At 42.3% G+C, this 12,831-nt stretch overlaps 1 protein-coding gene across 1 annotated transcript in view; it reads left to right on the top strand.

Annotated features, from left to right (window-relative positions):
* The window catches only part of Supt20hl2 (suppressor of Ty 20 homolog (S. cerevisiae)-like 2), a 59,997-nt gene that overhangs the window by 46,872 nt on the left and 294 nt on the right, over positions 1-12,831 (top strand). Inside the window, exon 8 of the mRNA XM_013026465.1 lies at positions 12,616-12,779. Within this exon, the coding sequence (XP_012881919.1) occupies positions 12,616-12,779 (164 nt within the window). The remainder of the gene's footprint in view (positions 1-12,615; positions 12,780-12,831) is intronic.

The following is a 12,831-nucleotide window of genomic DNA, read 5'->3' as shown; positions in this document are numbered from 1 at the left end:
TGCCTAGCTTGCTTGAAGCCCTGGGTTTGATTCCTCAGTACCATATGCACAGAAAAAGCTGGAAGTGGTGCTGTGACTCAAGTGGTAGTGCTAGCCTTGACCAAAAGAAGCTCAGAGACAGTGCCCCAGTCCAGAATTCAAGCCCCAGGACTGGCAAAATATATATCTATGAATGTTGTAGTGGGCACTAGTGACTAATGTCTATAATCTTAGCCACTTCAGGAGGCTGAGATCTGAGGATTAAGATTCAAAGCCAGCCCAGGAAGAACACTTTTGTGAGACTCTTTTATCTCCATTTAACCACCAAAGTCTGAAGCGGAACAGTGGCTTGTGTGGTAGAGCACCAGCCTTGAGAGAAAAAGCCAAGTGAGAGCAGGAGGCCTGAGTTCAAGACTCAGCATCAGCACACACACAGAGACAAGATGCGCGCTGTAATCTCTATTACCATTGCAGTTCTACGCCTGGGCACATGCCCAAGAGAAATGTGTGAACATGTGCACCAAAAGAGAAATACAAGGATGCTCCTAGCCAAAACATTTGCAATAGCCCCAGATATCAAGAGAGAAAAAAAAAAAAACAGTTGTCGTATATTCCTGTGAACGGAACAAAACAGAATGAGGGAGCTTGCCTCTGTTTCCCAGCTCTGCCTCTGGAATGAATGGACTTGCTTCACTCAATTTAGGATTAAAGGATTAAGAAAGTTCCAGAAGAGTGAGTCACCCTCACATACTTTAGGCAACACGCTGGCACCTTGGCTTACAGCAGAGATTAGAGAAAAAAATCTGGCAGATGGAGCCTTTAGTTTCCATAGTGGGAAGGCTGCCAGAGCCTTGATTTACCATTCCACCAAGATGGCACACACCTTGGGAATTGCTCAGAAGTAATCATGCGTGTTCTTAGGAAGAATGAATGAAAGTTGAATGATAACCTCCAGTGACACAAAACCATCCATCTCTTCGGGCCCAATCTTCCCAGATACATATACACATATATACATAGAGATAATTCCATTGCCCAAAATAATGTGAATCACCCCCCCCTTTACAAGCCAGAATAAACTCACATTTCCCAAAGTCTCCTCCATCTCTTCTGCAAGTCTGAGATCTGTGTGGATCAGATCTGTTCCTCTTCTAATTCCATTGGAATGCTGTAACCTATATTCTACAAGGCAGTCTATCTGTCTTTATCTATATTGAGGAAAAGGAGCCAGAGGTAAAAAAAAATCTTAGATAAGGAAGAAAATTGAGGCTCAGCAAGAGTCTTTGTGTGTGTGTGTGTGTGTGTGTGTGTGCGCGCGCGCATGCATGCGCGCACGCAATGGTGGCTCACACCTGTAATCCTAACTATTCAGGAGGCTGAGATCTGAGGATCACGGTTCAAAGCCAGCCTGGGCAGGAAAGTCCGTGAGACTCATCTCCAATAAACCCACCAGAAAACCAGAAGTGGTGTTGTTGCTCAAGTGGTAGCTCTTGCCTGGAGCTGATGAGCTCAGGGACAGTGCCCAGGCCCAGAGTTCAAGCCCCACAACCAACAGAAAAAAAAAAATCTCATGAATTTTCCTGCCTGGGCTGGCTTTGAACTGTGATCCTCACAACTCAACCTCCTGAGTAGCTAGGATTATAGGCATGAGCCACTAGTTCCCTGCTAGAATCTTTAATTTTTGTAACCCACCATCATCCAATCTAAATTTCTCTTTCTTGCTGGTGTGAAGCATCCCCAACTTTTATTTCTGAGCAGAGGGGAGAGGATTATCTATGCCCTTCTTAGTCTCTGCCTATTTAGGCATCTGATAGTCTTCTCTTGCCTTTCATTCAGGGGATCCAGCTCTTTCCACAACCTCTTTTGCATTGATCCAAGGCAATTAGTCATGCCAACACGCTTGCCCTCGCCTTGGCCTTCATTCAGTCAGTCCGCTGTGAAGCAGTTAGTGTACTGGATATCTTATCCAGTCAATGTCCTTGCTGAAGCCAGCAGCCGTCCATCACCCCAGAGGGAGAGGTTGTAGGTGAGCTCAATTTCTCAGCACTTGGCAGCTGATGTTCTCAGAACTGGTATGCATAGACTCTCTTGAGTAGTTGGCACTGGGGCCTGAATCCCACCCCACCCCCACACACGTACACACAGAAGTTCTCTCATAGGAACCCGATTTTTTTTTTTAAAAAAAAAGGAGAGGACCTGCCAATGGATATATAAAAAGACTTGTATAACCAGGGAAATGAAAAGTCAAACAAGAAATCATGTTTTTTACACTTCCTAGACTGGAAAATATGACATTCTGGCAAAATTGGAAGCTAACAGGAGTGTGGATTGCAAGAAGTGTGAATTGGCACAACCATTTTGGCATGCAGCAATTTGGTGGGGTCTCTGAGATTTAAGATGCACAGATTATATGACCCAGCATTTCCTCTCCTACACGTTGGCCCTAGAAAAACACACTCTGGCACAGATATGAGGAGGGTGTGATGTGCACTGCATCATTGGATAGAAGGATGCAAATCTGAACATATCCTAAAGGCCATCCAGTAGGAAAACACAAAGTCAAAGGAAGTAGTTCCATTTTACGGCTAAGAATGAACTATACCCGTATTTATCAACAGACATTTCATAACTGGATGAGACGGTTAAGTGGGGAAAAAAATCAAGAAGGAGTGAACAATAGTGGGCTGGGAAGGTGGCTTAGTGGTAGAGTGCTTGCATGAGGCCCTGGGTTCCATTCCTCAGTACCACATAAACAGAAAACGCTGGAAGTGGCGCTGTGGCTCAAGTGGTAGAGTGCTAGCCTTGAGCAAAAGAAGCTCAAGAACAGTGCCCTGGACCTGAGTTCAAGCCCCAGGACTGGCAAAAATAAAAATAAGAGATAAACAAAAATAAACACGTACATGTTCATATAATTTGGTTTGAGTCTGTGTAGACTTACTCCAAATTACTAATTAAAGGTGAGAAGACGTGAGGGAAAGGCATGTAGATCAGGTTAACATCGAACAGGACTCTATAACATCCTTCATTCAGGGCTGCGAAGGTGGCTCAGTGGTAGAGCGCTTGCCTTGCATGCATGAGGCCCTGGGTTCGATTCCTCAGCACCACATAAGCAAAAAGAAAAAAAAATCTTTCATCCATAAGGAAAATATGTTCATGTTATTTAGTTACAACTAAAATTATTACTAAAAATAATGCATCACATGGCATTTGATAAAGATTTGCCTCTGTAATATCATCTTTACAGGGACACACACTATGACTGGCCCCAGAAACTTCCAGAAGTACACCCTGAAAGGCAAAGTCTCACAGGCTATACAAGCAGGCACCGTAGAAAGCCTTTACTGAGGCCTATGAAGCCAAATTTAAACAGGAAACTTAGGAAGTTTTTTGAAAATCTGTCTGAACTAGTGAGCAGGTATTGGTCTCTGAATTATTTGTCTACATTAGCTGCATAAGAAATAATTCTATGGCTGGGAATGCAACTTAGTGATAGAGTGCTCACCTAGCATGCATGAAGCCCTGGGTTTGAGTTTTCAGTACCACATAAAGAGAAAAAGCCAGAAATGGCACTGTGGCTCAAAAAATAGAGCACTAGCCTTGAGTAAAAGAAGCTCAGGAACACTGCCCAGACCCTGAGTTCAAACTCCAGGACTAGCAATAATAATAAGAATTCTGAAACATTTTGACTCAAGCTAGCATTGTTTTCTCTTTCTGTGCCTCAAGAATGAGACTTCTTAGCCTGACCCCATGGTGTACAGCCTGTAATGCCAGTTATTCAGGACGCAGAAGGAGAAAGAACACAGTTCAAGGGCAGCCTGGGCAAAGTGTGTGAATCTCACAATCAAAATATGAACAAAAAGGCTGGGGACATGGCTCAAGTGGTCCAGTACTTCTGATGCTCTGAATTCAATAACAATATTACAAATATGAAGGGGAAAAACAGTCTCTCATAAGCTCGTCATCAAGATGTTGACCCAGGTTACAGTTCATTTGAAAGCTCAGTAGGGGGAGGGGGAGCTGCTGCTAAACTCACTAATGTGGTTGTCAGGAGCATTTGGACCAAAGGCCTTGGTTACAATGAGAGATCTAGATTCTCACAGGTTGATGGCCAGAGGCTGCTCTTGGTCCAACACCGCGTGGGCTTCTCCTTGCAGTAAGCAGCCTCTTGGCAGCAGAACAAAAGCACCAGAGAGAATTTGTGCTTCAAAGTCACCATCTTTTGTAATCTAATCCTACATGGGACAGCCCAGGCTTTTGGTCATATTCTTTTTTTTTTATTGTGAACATACTGTACAGAGGGGTTACAATTACATGGGCAAGATAATGAGTACATTTCTTATCAAGCATTGTAGCCTCCTCCTTTGCTTTTGGTCATATTCTGTTCATTAGTGCAATCCACACTTATAAGGAGAGAAGAATCATTGGGATCGAGCTCAGAAAGTCCCTGTCACAGCCGTATGGAAATTATGTACTCTGTTTATGCTGTTAAAATGGGGCCAACAGGGGAGAAGGAAGGAAATGCCTCATAAAGGAAGGAAATCCAGGCTGGGAAGGTGGCTCAGTGGTAGAGTGCTTGCCTTGCATGCCTGAGGCCCTGGGTTCGATTCCTCAGCACCACATAAGCAAAAAGAAAAAAGCCGGAAGTGGCGCTGTGGCTCAAGTGGTAGAGTGCTAGCCTTGAGCTGAAGAGCTGAGGGACAGCGCCCAGGCCCAGGGTTCAGGCCCCACAAGCGACAAAAAAAAAAAAAAAAAAGAAGAAGGAAATCCTAAGGAAAATTTCAGGTATTGCTAGAGTATCAGTAAAGCCAGCAAGTGGCCTGTTATAAATCAATGCCCATAATACCTGATAAGTGTTTTTGACACAAAAGTTTTCAATTTCCATTAAGTCCAATTTACTTACTTTTTCTTTCATTTCTTGGACTTTTGGTGTCATACTTAGATTAATATCTTAATGAAATACAATAGAAAAATTGCAGTTCACCCACAGGATAAACATTAGTTCATGAAACCCAATCTCAGTTATATGTATATATGGTGTGTATATCCTGAATGAATTTCCATGAAAATATATTTCTTTTTATAGGTCACAGCCAACATTTTTGAAATTCACGCAGAGAGAGCAATTCCTTATCATAAACTTGAATAGTTTCCATATCCCTCTACTTAAACATGAAAGCCTGTGATAATGAAGAGCTGACTCTCTTTTAAGGCAGCCTCCTGGCATTAAGATAAAAATTGCAAACTGGTTACATATACATAAATCCTTTCCAAATGCCTGAAAGAACAGGAAAATATTAAATTGTGTACAACACCACTAAAAAGACAAACCAGAAATCTTGAAGAAGTCTTGAAGAAAAAAGTACATATAAGGTAAGGATCAATTTTGTGAGCCATACAAACCCAAGAGAGCACTGAGGAAGAGAGCTAGAAAATTCTGGAATTGGAGCGTATGAGCATGATGGAATCATGGGGCAGTCTTTTGAGTAGTTAACTGAAGACTATATATGGAGATATTCTCTCTTCCCCATCCCCAGTGCTAGGGTTTGAACTCAAGGTCTTGTGTTCTTGTTTACCTCCTTTGTCTGCTCAAGGCTGGTACTCTATCACTTGAGCCATAGTTCCATTTACTGCATTTTGCTGGTTAATTAGAGATAAAAGTGTCACACTCTTTTCTGCCGTTTTGAACTGTGATCCTCAGCTCTCAGCCTCCTGAGTAGTTAGGATTGACTACAGGCGTGCGCTACCAGCGCCTGGCCTACTATGTTCAATTTCCAAAGGAGAAAGATTCTTCATTTTGCAACTCCTAACTTTCCTTTGTTATGAGCCACAGAAAATCTACACAAAGATATACAAGAGTTTTTTCAGTGTCAAATCTAGAGATTCCAATAAGAAGAAAATAGACAGAGAAGAGGAAAAGAAGCTGCAAGGACTCAGTACTAGCAGGGACTCAGAGAGGGCTGGACAGTAATGGTGGGAAACTGGAGAGATGTGCAGAGATTGCGTGCTTGCCAAAAGTATAAGATATATTGGAGAGAAGGAACAATTCAGATGTTAGGTAGGAATTAAAAATGCATTTCCTCTTTGGCTCTTCTCAAGAGATGAAGTAAAGCCACAAATTACTTGTCATGAATTTTAGCTGTTGACCTAGATTTCTTTGGATGGATGCCTTGCAATAAATGAATCACATAAGACTCTGACTTACATGAAAATGACTAAGGGTAGATGTAGCAAATAGAAGATTACTGAAAATTAATGATAATTAACATCTGTGGGAAGATTAGAAAGGCTCTCATCTGCCTAAAACAAGAATTGGTGGTTAAGAACAAGACTAATTATGACGGAAAAAAAATAAATTTTGAATACCTAGACCTCTAGCTGGAGAAGTTTTTCTGAGTGATTTTCTTGGAACACTATGCCAAGAAGAAACAAAAGAGATTAAAATGTAAAAGAAAAGTGATGAGAACAAGGACCGATCCAGAAATGCTGGCACAGATCTAATGGGAGTTGTGGAGAGTTAAAGATAAACAAGAGAAAATCATTTTTAAATGAGATGAAAATTTCCCAGATATGAACAAAAGAGAATAGGATGAACTTTTGAATTCTCATCAGCATTTCTGTGTGTGTGTGTGTGTGTGTGCGTGTGCGTGTGTGTGTGTGTGTTGGTCCTGGGGCTTGAACTCAGGGCCTAAGAGCTGTCCCTGAGCTTTTGTGTTCAAGTCTAGAGCTCCACCACTTGGGCCACAGCTCTATTTCTGGACTTTTGTTGTTAATTGGAGATGTCTCATGGCCTTTCCAACCCAGGCTGAACCATAATCTTTAGATCTCAGTCTCCTGAGTAACTAGAATTACAAATGTGAACCACCACTGTCTAGCTCTCTCATCTGTATTTCTAAATGCTATAAGAAATGGAATAATAGAGTGTCAATTGTCAAGAGTGGAAACCACATAAAGACCTACTTGGTAACTTGAGATGAATGGAAATGGGAAGAATGGTGGAAAAGGTGACATTGATCGAGATACATGTACTATGTTGAGTTGAAACCTCTTTGTCAAACTAAAGAGAATAAAAAATATATTTAAATGTAAAGAAAAAGACATCTTTGGATATGCAAGGATTTAAAGGTTTCCCCCCTAAGCCCCCTTCAAGAATGTCAACTCTTATGCCTCCAGTATATGATAAAACTCTGCACGCTAAAGGGAAAAAGATACATTAAAGAAACAGTATGCATAACCAGGAAATATTAAGAAATAAATCAAGGATAACAGCTGCACAGATGGATTTGGAAAGAAATCAAGGCCGTTGGATCAGGGGAAAGAGGATCCCAGGGAAATATTTTTCTGACTACAATCCAGCAAACCGAATGCTGAATTAAAATAGAGCTAAAAAACCTTGCTTGCCACTGTGATGGTGATCATGGGTAGTGGTGATCCCTATCAATTTAGAACGAATCCTAGATGCCTGTGGAGCTGCTAATCACAAGGTGGTTGCAAACTGGAGACCCTGTGATGAAATACAACATACAAGGAAAAGTGGAATATGGTGTTCGATTTGTGGCAAGAGTGGACTAACTTCTTGCCTTCCTATTCTCCCACGAAGTGCCCCCAGAACAATGATGTTGTTTCAAACTGGCTTTGAAACTCTCAGATAGCTACCAATGCGGTGACAACTTGAGAGCCAAGATGATGATGAGAAACAAAAAGACCAAACCAAAAGCCAGTGCTGCTTTTCCCCCTCAAAGCATTTACTGAGTTTAAAGCAGCAGCCAGAACAGCTGAGCAGCTTTGTAGAAAACTCTGACTTCATAGAGCGGAGCTGTGCGATGCTTCCAATACTCTCAAAGGGACAGGGAGGTGCCACGGTTTGAATGACTCCTCCAAACCTCAGGTTGAATTTCATCACTAAGAGTATTAAGATGTGCTACCCCTTAAGAGCTAAGGCTCACAAGGGCTCTTTGTAACATCATTTCACAGTACTGAGTAATTTGGGCCCTCATCCTCTCCTCCCCTCCCCTCCTCCCCTCTCCCTTCTCCTCTCCTCTCCTTCCCCTTCCTCTCCTCTCTGCCCCTCCTCTCCTTTCCCTCTCTCTTCCCTTCTCCTCTCCTCTTCTTTTCTCTTCTCTCCACCCCTGCCCTCCTCCTCTTTCCTCATCTCCCCTCCCCTACCTTCCTCCTCCTCTCCTCTCCTCTTTTCGGTCACTCTTCCTCCCTCCCCATCCCCCCACATTACCACATTGTGACAGTAAGAAGGCTAAGATTACAACCATAAGCCACCGACACCCAGCATAACAAGTATTTTGCAATTTTTTTTAAAGTGGATAAAATTTAGACTCCATAAAGGCGATCTTAAAAAGTGTAATATTGGGCTGGGAAGGTGGCTTAGTGGTAGAGTGCTTGCCTAGCATGCATGAAGCCCTGGGTTCAATTCCTCAGCACCACATACACAGAAAAAACTGGAAGTGGTGTTGTGTCTCAAGTGGTAGAGTGCTAGCCTTGAGCACAAAAAGCTCAGGACAGTGCCCAGGCCCTGAGTTCAAGCACCAAGACTGGCAAAAAAAAAAAAAGTGTAATCACGTTCCAGATTTATGTGCATGGTTTTATAACCAGTTGAGTCATTCCACCAACCTGAAAAACTAATAAAGGGGGAAGTGGGAATAATCTTTTTTTTTTCCAATTTTGACTACAAGAGCAATAAAAATAATTGGCAGTAAAAGGCAGTAGTCAGACACCAGTGGCTCACGCCTGTAATCCTAACTATTCAGGAGGCTGAGATGTGAGGATCAGAAAGAAGCAAGAAAACCAGTGAAATTCCAATCTCCAACTAATGACCAAAAAGCTTAAATGGTGCTGTGATTCAAAGTGGTAGAGCATCAGCTTTAAGCACAAAAGCTCAGGGACAGTGCTTAGTCCCCAAGTCCAAAGCCCAGGACTGGGACCAAAAACAAAAATTGGCAAGATCTCCATCTTTCAATAGTTTTAAATTTGCCCTTTCACAGTGCTTAAGATCCAACTCAAGGCCTTAACTCCAGCAGCATGCTAGCTATCCCACCCCACCTATATTTGCTCTTTAAAATTGCTTTTCTAAAGCAAAGGGAGAGATGACATTGGCCACAAAGAATTATACTCATTACCTGACTTATGACAAGGTAACCCTTCTGTACAACACCTTAATAATAACAAAATTAGGAAATGAACCCCAAGATAGGGACACAACTTTCTTGCTTTTTCTTTCTTGTTATTGTGTCTAAGGCATTTAAATTGTACTGTGTGGGCTGGGAAGGTGGCTCAGGGGTAGAGCGCTTGCCTTGCATGCTTGAGGCCCTGGGTTCGATTCCTGAGCACCACATAAGCAAAAAAGAAAAAAGCCAGAAGTGGTGCTGTGACTCAAGTGGTAGAGCGCTAGCCTTGAGCTGAAGAGCTGAGGGACAGCGCCCAGGCCCAGAGTTCAGGCCCCACGACCAGAGCCCCCCAAAAATTAAAAAAAAATAAAATGTACTATGTGATATTGCTTTCTTTTGTATGTTCTTCCCCCAAAGTATAACCCGTTTTCACTGTATTTGATGTCGGTGCCCTTCATCTTTGTATATACATTTTTCTAATTTGGGGAGGGGAAGGGAAATAACACAATATTGAAATAAGGATACAGGCTAACCCATTGTAACAATGAGAAGTACAAGACACTATGTTGAAAACGAACTTTCAACTTGGAGGGGGGGGAGGGAGGAGGTGGAGGTGGGGGAGGGAAGGGATGGTGGGGGAAAAACAAAGGAGGGGGTAACAATGCTTGATAGGAAATGTTCTCATTACCTTACTCATGTAACTGTAACCCCTCTGCACAGTATTTCTACAAAAAAAAAAAAACAAATAAAAATTAGCTGGGTACTGGTGGCTCACACTTGTAATCCTAGCTACTAAGGAGGCTGAGATCTGAAGATCACAGTTCAAAGCTGGCCAGGGTAGGAAAGTCCGCGAGACTCTTATCTCCGATTAACCATTAGAAAACCAGAAGTGTGGAGCTGTGGCTCAACATGGTAGAGCACTGCTTTAAGCAAGAGTGCAGGGGCAGTGCCCAGGCCTCCAGTTCAAGCTCTATGACTGACAAAAAATAATACAGAAAACTATTATTTAAAAGTAAATACAATAGCCGGGAGCCGGTGGCTAACGCCTGTAAACCTAGCTACTCAGGAGGCTGAGATCTGTGGATCATGGTTCAAAGCCAGCCCAGGCAGGAAAGTCCGTAAGAATTATCTCCAAGAAACCACTCAGAAAACTGAAAGTAGTGCTGTGGCTTAAGTGGTAGATCACTCGCCTTGGGCTGAAGAGCTCAGGGACAGAGCCCAGGCCCAGAGTTCAAGCCCCACCACTGACAAAAATAAATAAGTACAATAAAGCTGGGTGCCAGTGGCTCACACCTGTAAGCTACTCAGGAGCCTGAGATCAAGAATCACAGTTCAAAGCCAGCCTGGGCAGGAAAGTCCCTGTGAGACTCTTATCTCCAACTAACCACTTAAAAAACAAAACAAACCTCAAATAAAAACAAAAACAAAAATGAAGTGGTGCCATGGTTCAAGTGGTAGAATGCTAGCCTGGAGCACAAAGAGGCTCAGGGACAGCACCCAGGCCCTGAGTTCAACCTCTGCGACTGATTTAAAAAAAATACATTAAAAGGAAGCAATAAAAATCCATAGGGGGAAGTGACACTGTTCACAAAGAAATGGTACTTACCACCTGACTTATATGAATGTAACTTCTCTGTACATCACCTTTGCAATAACAATAAAAAACAAAACCAAAAAAAAAACCTAAGGGGAAATGGACACACAGATGCAAGGCTAAAGAAGACCTGGCCTTTCCTTAGTGTGCTAATAGCAGAGGACAACCCTGATCAGACTATGAGATGGCGTAGGGGAGCTCTTGCTAGCTTTCTGTGTCCCAACCTGAGAGGGCTACAGAGGATACTCCATTTATCTGAGAGAAAACTCTCAAGAGCAGTGGAAGGTAGGCCCCATGCCTTAAAGTGAGTTGGCTGCATTAGTCAAGACCTACAGTAGAGGAAAGGAAATTGCAGGTGAAGTCATGTCAGCCTCAATTCTCTAATTCAGCACCACTAGAACGGTCACATCCTTAAGTGGTTGTTTGTTGTGTCTATTTCCAGCATGGTTAGAGTGCAGAGAGGACAGAGGCAAGAAAAGCTGTTCTGCAAGAATCTTTGAGAAAGCAAAACAAGTAAATAAAAATAATAAAGAGGTGTCTAGTTCACTGCTTTGTAATTTCAGCCAATGTGTTCAGGTGTTTGTGTAGTTATTCACAGAGCTAAATGACACCTAGAATTCTGAAGCAGGGTTTTGGTAGAAGGTATGCCAGTTGCTTTACAACATCAGCATGTCCCAATAGTGGGAAAGCCTTATGTTCACTAATACTGATAAGATAAATAACATGGGGGTAATAGGAAAAAAAACATGTAAAGGAAAAGAATTCTAGGTTTTGACCTCAAACTTGATAGACTAAGTATTTATTTCTATTACAGAGGTTTGATTTTAAACCCCAAATTGGTACAGACACCATACCCACAGGCGACAGTGGTCTCTTTGGTATGAGAAGTGTTGAATGTTTCTTAGTGACAAGGGAAATAAAACTTTTGGCTTGTATTAACTATGTGACTCAAGTCTCCTTGTTTGTGTGTGTTTGTGTGTGCCATTCTGTGTGTGTGTGTGTGTGTGTGTGAGAGAGAGAGAGAGCGAGCCATTCTGTGTGTATATGCTTTGTCTTTAGCCAACACTCCACTAGGGTAACGTAAAACAAAATAGGATTTATTTACAATAGCAAAGATGTCAAAAATAACAAGAACAATATATAACAAAGCCAGGATTTCATGAAAAAGGCAAACAATATATACAAGAAACAAAAGATAAAACAAAATCCATAGAGCAAATTTAATCTTGACCTTATCTAAAATGCAGCAGAATGTGGCAAAATGGTTATGAATTACTTATGTAAAACTGGGCCAACACACACACACACACACACACACACTCTCACATTCTCTCACACATACACACACACACACACACACACACACACACACCCATACACTTTCAGCCCTTCTTTTTTACTTTTGCCAAATCTCTGACTTCATTTACTTTTGAAGAATACAACTTTGAGAGGCCATATAAGATGCAGGAAGTATAGACTATTTACACATGCTCGAAAGGATATACTTATTGCCTGGTAGGCTCACACTTAACAAGCGTAAACCAAAGGTAGAAACTTTCTGGGTCCTACAACACCCTCACTTGTCCATTTCTAGTGGCTCTGTGGTTATGCTACCACACATTTTGTTACACCAGTAATATTTCAACGTCTTCAAGTGCTCTAAAACATCATTTTCCGAACTTGAGGCATGTTAGAGAATCATTTGGGGAGCATGTTAAAACCGATCACGGGGCCCTATGCCTAGTTTCCCAATCCAGTAGGGACTGGGGGGGGGGGGAAGGGGCTGAGAATTTACAACTCTAACAAGGGCTCTCTCCACATGCTGTCAGTCAGTGCTGCCAGGTGCATGCTTAGAAAACCACTGCTCTGAAATATTGTCCCTTTCAGGATTGTGATTGTTCGTGCTTTTCTTTTGATGAACCCTAGAATTTGCTGGGAATCAAGGCAATTGTTAACACTGACATTCCCAGACAAGAGGGCAGCCTGCTACCTGACTGGTGAGATCACGTACAGGTTAGCTGCCTTTTGCCAGGTGTCAGTGTTTTTCCGCATGCTACAGTTTTGTGCGATTTACAGCTCTCGACAGAGACGTTCACCACATTCTCTTGATCATCTAGCTCAAGTTTTGCTTATTTACTAGTT

The sequence above is a fragment of the Dipodomys ordii genome, unplaced genomic scaffold (genome assembly GCF_000151885.1).
Source record: "Dipodomys ordii isolate 6190 unplaced genomic scaffold, Dord_2.0 Scaffold94, whole genome shotgun sequence".
Taxonomy (NCBI): domain Eukaryota; kingdom Metazoa; phylum Chordata; class Mammalia; order Rodentia; family Heteromyidae; genus Dipodomys; species Dipodomys ordii.
The sequence above is the reverse complement of the archived record's forward strand: the minus strand, read 5'-3'. Positions and strand labels throughout refer to the sequence as shown.